Source organism: Engraulis encrasicolus, chromosome 11, assembly GCF_034702125.1.
Source record: "Engraulis encrasicolus isolate BLACKSEA-1 chromosome 11, IST_EnEncr_1.0, whole genome shotgun sequence".
Lineage (NCBI taxonomy): Eukaryota > Metazoa > Chordata > Actinopteri > Clupeiformes > Engraulidae > Engraulis > Engraulis encrasicolus.
The window spans coordinates 33,998,595-34,006,094 of record NC_085867.1 but is presented as its reverse complement, the minus strand read 5'-3'; the positions used below and the strand labels follow the sequence as shown (position 1 = coordinate 34,006,094).

Sequence of the window (7,500 nt, the reverse complement as noted above, 5' to 3'; positions counted from 1 at the left end):
GTGGTGTGCCCTTCCTACTAGAGCAAATGCTTCAGTGTTGCCTCTAGTCAGGCCAAGAGCAAAGTAAATATTGTTTCTGATCTTCCGAGAAATCGGGAACTCCACCCACTTTGTCGGGACCCAATCAACTTTGTGTTAAAGGTGGGTAAAGGCGGGTCAATTATGCTGTTTGGGAAACGTTAATTGTTAAGCTCTAGGTCAGACCAAGTCTCGAAGAGATTTGAAAGTCGATGATGACCAGGCTAGCCCAGTGCCACATTGGTTAAATGGTCCATCAGAAAGAAAGTGGTACAGTTGTCACAGTGATACTTTCGGTTTCACATCTTACCTCGCATCCTTTAATGCAATGGAGGACTTCAGGGTGGGGGTACCACTTCAGACCCATGGTGCACACGATACTCTGTTGAAGAAACACATGCACGCACGCACACACACACACACACACACACACACACACACACACACACACAGACACACACACACACAGCTTTATAATCCCAACTTAATCATCTTGAAGGGATACTACTCCAGAGGTTAGAGTCCCCCACACACACACACACACACACACACACACACACACACACACACACACACACACACACACACACACACACACACACACACACACACACACACACACACACACACACTTCAACCGATACCAAGAAAAAAAGAAAAGGAAAAAAAGACAGAAAGAATGAAAGAACGAAAGAAAGAAAGAAAGAAAGAAAGAAGGAGAAAAACAAGTCAAAGTGTCACAACTTGTTAGGATGAGTGGTGATGAAAGGAATGTCGCTGGGAGAGAAACGGCGAGTATGTGCGCTCTCTCATCCCGTGCCAGAGAGCAGTGCGGAGAAACCGCTGCGGCTATTGGCTGTGAGAAACCCTAGCTCGGGAGATTCAGAGACAGACAGACCGCGTTGATTCAGGAGTGTGTGTGAGTGAGTGTGCGAGCGTGTGTGTGTGCGTGTGTGCGTGTGTGTGTGTGTGCGTGTGTGTGTGTGTGTGTGTGCGGATGTGAGTGTGCATCTGTGTGTGTGTGTGTGTGTGTGTGTGTGTGTGTGTGTGTGTGTGTGTGTGTGTGTGTGTGTGTGTGTGTGTGTGTGTGTGTGTGTGCTTCTGTGAAACTGAGCATTTCTCAGCATGTGCCACCCTGCAGCTATGAAGTCAAAAACAAAGGAACAGTTTGTGGGGTGATATATCGGAAAACAGCATCAGTGGCAGGTGTTCTACCCTCAATATCCCACACACACATATTGCAGGCAGACACACACACACACACTCGCACGCACGCACGCACGCACGCACGCACGCACGCACGCACGCACGCACGCACGCACGCACGCACGCACGCACGCACGCACGCACGCACGCACACAGCTCTCGGCTGGCGTTGTGTCATAAAAAAAAACTTGAGCAGAGCTGGAGTTGCGTCCCTGCAGGTTTGGCTGAGTGTGTGTGTGTGTGTGTGTGTGTGTGTGTGTGTGTGTGTGTGTGTGTGTGTGTGTGTGTGTGTGTGTTAGGGGTGGTACGGTTCACAAAAGTCACGATTCGGTCCATATCACGGTTTCAAGGTCACGGTTTTCGGTTTTGTACGATTCTGGTTTTTTTGATGATTATTTTTTAAATAAAATTTATTATGCACTGGAAATGTATAAAATAAAAATTAGAATGAAAATGTAAGCTTATCATGGGAATGTTGAATTTGACTTCATTTAACCTAACAAGGTGAAGTTACTGAAAGAGGAAATATAGCCTATCAATGATTTTAACATGCTTCCATTTATTTCACAAAATGGGAGAACTAAGTCCTAACTTTTAAGTTGACAAATATTCAAATATTACATACTATAACACATTTGATGTGTAAAAATAAAACAGCTACACTCCTGTAGGCAATGGGACCCTTAGGTCAGTGCAGTATGACTATTTTGGTTAATGACACACTGAGAACGAACTGAACTTAATTTTCATACCGCTTTCTGCGAGTTTTGCGCTTAGGATGAATCAGTTGCTTCCTATAATGAAACTGCCGGCCGTGAGAAGCATAGAAGTAAAATCAGAAGTCAAATTAAATTTCAAGGGAACAAGTGATTGGGTTAAGTTATGTTAAAATGTGAAAGTTAAGGTAACAAATAATTTTAAAAGATCCTTTTTTTAGAAGTGTATTCACAAGAATGTTTCACAAAACTCCTGTGAATCTGAGCCTGTTAAAACAGTCATTTTATTTTGGTTATAGTGTTAAACATCAATGTTAACTAGGCAACATTACAAAGTCCCTCTCATTCCATCAGAGTTTAACTGGCTAGATGTAATTAGGCCTGCAGTTGATTGCAGTTAAGGACAGCGCAGTGAATCTGATGTTCATATCTCGCATTATGCCGTCCGGAATCCCCATCCAATGCCACGTGGATATAAACTACACTAGGCTACTGTAACGTAAGTCTACTTTGTTCTGCTAATCTGTCATTTTTTGTAAATTCATGTTCATTTAATTTAAAATGGTCAGAATAAAGGCTGGGGGCAGTCACTTGCGCTAACGTGGAGAGAGGGGGGGGGAAGAGGGAGACGCTGCTGACCGACCTGCACTTGCTTGTAGGCTACTGTAGCCTACTCAGCTGGTGCATGCTGTTATATTATGCCTTTCAGTTGGCTGATAGAAATCAGTCTTTCCAAACTCAATATCCTACGTAGTCTTTGTGTTTTATGCTTGTAAAAGTAGTAGGATTTTAATTGCGTCGTCCGCCGGTGGTCACTCTCTTTCTTTTTTTTTGGAAACCGTGGGCACCGTGCGGTTGCGCACTACCCCGTTCCGTGACATGCAAACCGTACGGTTTCGGTTTGCGACGCAAACCGTACCATGCCTAGTGTGTGTGTGTGTGTGCTCTTGTAACTCTACACGGCGGCATTTTGATTTGAGCTTCTGAGTGGCAGCCTTCTTCTCGCCACTACACTTTTATGGCCTGGCTGATTCCAGATGATTAATTGGCTGTGAGCACACACATAGAGCACACACACACACACACACACACACACACACACACACACACACACACACACACACACACACACACACACACACACACACACACACACACACACACACACACACACACACACACACACACACACACACACACACACACACACAAAGATGCATGCACGCAGAGTCACACACAGACACACAAAGACACAGACACATACACACACACACACACACACACTGAAAAGACACAGACAAAGACAAATACAAAAACACATACACACACACACACACACACAAAGGTGCATGCACGCACAGACACAGACACAGACACAGACACACACACACACACACACACACACACACACACACACACACACACACACACACACACACACACACACACACACACACACACACACACACACACACACACACACACACACACACACACACACACACACACACACACACACACACACACACACATCAGGACATGCTATATTATGCAAATCAGTGTAAGTTAAGCCAGCAGTATGCATTGATATGACCCCCAGGTGACACACACCCGCAAAAAAACAAGCGCGCACCTACTCTCTCTACTCGCTCTCATTCTCACACACATACAGTACACCATGTTCAGGGCTGGACTGGGACAAAAAGTCAAGCCGGGCATTTTCGGCCAAAACCGGTCCATCAGGCAATCAGAGAGAAAATGAAGCTATGAGGCTATAAGTTTTTATGAGGATGTGAACTAATTACAAAATGACTAGATATTGGCCTTTGGGTAGGTCTCACGCGTAAACCGACACTGAGCTCTCTGTACGTGTGTGTGTGTGTGCGCGCGCGTGTGCTTGTGTGTGCGTGTGCTTAGTAATTTCAGGCTACTATTATTCCAAGTCTGTTCTGCGAAAAAAAATACAATCCAATCAGTTTCCAGTCAGAAACTGAACCTGAGTCATACCTGAAAAGGCCTGGTAGTTCAAGGTTTCATTCTAACTGATGACAATATTTTTAGTCATCAATTATGAGCTATTTTGACCACAACAGGCAAAATGAACATATAAATTTGACGCGGACAGGACAGCTGTGGCGGCATGAGGACTGATACCCCTACATTAAGGGGAGGACCAGGACAAAAATATCAGCAGTCCACCAGGCAAATGCCCTGTATGCCCTATGGCCAATCCAGCTATGACCATGTTATATTATGACAGTGGCTGACTTGAGAATATTTGCATAGTGGCGAGCTGTATGGAATGAGCTGCATGGGTGTGTGCATGTTCTGGACAATCAGGCCCGCGCCAACGGGACAAAGGGGTATGTTGTCCCGGGCCCAGGGAGATACAGGGCCCAGAATTGGGTCCCCATTGCATTGTATACTCTATATTGCGTAGGGGGGCCCTTTCAGATTACTTTTGTCCAGGACCCAGCGAGCGCTCCCAACGGCCCTGTGGACAATATATCACACACTCCAAAAAGGATGCAGATCAGATCAGGATCCGGAACGCTGGATAACATCCAGCATATGCTTCAGGTTATTTCAAGTTTCAGGTGCTTTCAGGTGTGTGTGTGTGTGTGTGTGTGTGTGTGTGTGTGTGTGTGTGTGTGTGTGTGTGTGTGTGTGTGTGTGTGTGTGTGTGTGTGTGTGTGTGTGTGTGTGTGTGGTGTGTGTGTGTGTGAGAGAGAGAGAGAGAGAGAGAGAGAGAGGGAGAGAGAGAGAGAGAGAGAGAGAGAGAGAGAGAGAGAGAGAGAGAGAGTCTGTTTGTCTGTGCTCATGTCCATGCAGATGTAAGCACACACACACACACACACACACACACACACACACACACACACACACACACACACACACACACACACACACACACACACACACACACACACACACACACACACACACACACACAAATAGAAAAACACTTTATATACTCATACTGAACTAACTCACCACACATCATTTTAGCAATAAGCTCCTGGCTTGCTTCTCTCTGTCTCTCTGTCTCTCTGTCTCTCTGTCTCTCTGTCTCTCTGTCTCTATTTCTCTTACTCTCTGTCTCTGTCCCTCTTTCTGTCTGTCTGTCTGTCTGTCTGTCTGTCTGTCTGTCTGTCTGTCTGTCTGTCTCTCTCTCTCTCTCTCTCTCTCTCTGTCTCTCTCTCTGTCTCTCTCTCTCTCTCTCTCTCTCTCTCGCTGTGTCTGTTCATCTCTCATTTTCCCCCTTACTCACTCAGTCTTTCTCTCTTCATCTTTCTCACTCTCCCTCCTTCTGCATGCTTGCAAAGTAAGGTATTTTTCATTTCAGTGGCGTCAGCAAATCAATGGTTTGAAAAAAAGAAGAAAAAAGAACGGGCGAGGTGGCTGGAGAAAAGAGTAAAAGTAGCAAAGAGAGAGGGAGAGGGGGATGGATGGATGGATGGATGGATGGACATGGAGAGGAGATGAGAGGAGGGGCGGATAAAGAACGAGGGAGAGAAAGAGTTGCGATGGAGGGAGAGAGAGAATGAGTGAAAGTGGCAGAGGGTGGGACGGAGGGATGGATGCTTGAGAGGACAGGAAAGACTGAGGAGGGCTGTGTGAAGAGAGGAGGGAAAGAGAGAGATGGAGGGGGGAGGGGTGGATGGAGGGGTTTATGGGCATGAAAGGATGGAAGGAGAGCTGAAGGAGGGAGAGAACAGTAGAGAAGAAGGCAGGACGGAGGAGAGAGGGAAAGAGGGGATGTAGGGAGCCAGACATGGAGAGAGGGTGGGGATGGAGAGGAAGAGGTGTGGAGAGAGAGGGGGTTAGATGAAGGCAGGAATGGAGATGGAGGAGAGAGGGAAAGAGGGGATGTAAGGAGACAGAGGTGGAGAGAGGGTTGGAGTTGGAAAGGAGGAGCTGTGAAAAGAGGGGGGGGTATATGGAGGGAGTGGTGGAGATGGAAAAGGATGGGTGTAGAGAGAAGGGGATCAAGGGAGAGAGGGGAGAAGAGTTGGGTGGAGTGAGAGACTTGGGGGGAAGTAAAGGGAGGAGTGGAGATGGAGGGAGAGAGGGAGGTCGGAGAAGAAGAGGTGGGAGAAAAGAGAGAAAGACTGAGATGGAGAGAGATCGAGATGAAGGACGGAGTGGAGAAGGGGGAAGGAAGGACAGGGGAAAGGAGAGGTGTAGGGAAGGACAAACATGAAGGGAGAGAGTGTGTAGGGTGGAGAGGAAAAGCTGTGGCAGGGAGAGAGAGGAAATGGATAAATTGGTAGTAGCTGAGTGTAGGGAACAACAGAGCAGAGCATCTAAGGACAACAGGGCACTATGAAACTAGACCTCCAGCAGCCATCAAGACCCATATGTGGCAAAAACACTGCTCATCTTCCATCAAACTCAGCTTCTTCTACGCAAACGTAGAGTCCGTCCTCCTCTATGGCAGTGAATGCTGGACCCTGAAACCAACCCTAGAGAAGTCCCTTGATGGCTGCTACACCAGGATGCTGCGTGCAGTGCTTAACATCAGTAAGAGTGCACATGTAACCAACGAAATCTTATACAACGGAATACCAAGGGAGAGCGAGAAGATAGCCGTAAGGAGAATGAGACTTGCAGGACATTGGCAAAGTCACCCAGAACTGCCAGCCAGCAAACTGGTGCTATGGGAACCATCACATGGGTGCCGGTTAAGAGGACGTCCCACACTAACATTTGTGGACATACTCAAGAAGGACGCCGGAGCCCTGAGTACCAGCGAACTGAAAAGATGTATGGAGAATCGGGATGACTGGAAGCAACAATGGAAGGCTCGTCTGAGGACGACCTAGAGAGATCTTCCACTCTCAGCTACTAGCAGAGATGGCATTATTTAAGAGACAGAACACTGGCAAAACCTCCCATGGAAATGAACAGGGACAGTTCATATTTGCAGTATGGTCAAAGACGGTAGATTAGAGAAAGATACTTCAGGCCAGTGCTTGAAGTGGAAAAAAAGAGGTGCAGGAACCCAAATCGTCCGAAAATACCATCCAAAAAGAAGTGCAGGAACCCTGATTTTCTGACAGTCTCATCAGTACCAAATCAGTATAAGTCACGTTTTTGTATGCCCATTCCCTGCATGCATTTTGAAAAACTTGTTTTGAACTTATAAAAGGCGGCACATGAGATAAGTTCTGCCGGAATGCTGATGATGAAAATTATGAGGATGGGGAACTGGGTTCCCCTGAGTTCACACCCCCCACCCCCCCACTTCAAGCAGTGCTTCAGGCTATGACTTTTCCAGGGTCCATGTGATGTCAGGTGAACGCCCCTTTAGGAGACCTTTGGTTGGGAGACCTTTGGAGTCTTACGATTGAGAATAAATGGAGTCCGCTTAGCACTGCAGATGGCGTTAGCGCACACCTTAGGCAAACCAAACCATTAACAAAGAGAAGAAGGAGGAGGGGACAACGCCCCCTTACGACACCAAACTTGAGCTCACTCTTTTGCATTGTGTGGGCAGAGTTTGAATCCTCTTTCTCTAATCTACCCTCTTTGGTATGGTGGTTGTGTGCAAATATCC

The 7,500-nt window shown here is 46.8% G+C and overlaps 1 protein-coding gene across 1 annotated transcript in view; it reads right to left on the bottom strand.

The window, feature by feature from the left end:
• The window catches only part of pappaa (pregnancy-associated plasma protein A, pappalysin 1a), a 262,469-nt gene that overhangs the window by 39,546 nt on the left and 215,423 nt on the right, over positions 1–7,500 (bottom strand). Inside the window, exon 21 of the mRNA XM_063210503.1 lies at positions 329–400. Coding sequence (XP_063066573.1) covers positions 329–400 — 72 coding nt within the window. The remainder of the gene's footprint in view (positions 1–328; positions 401–7,500) is intronic.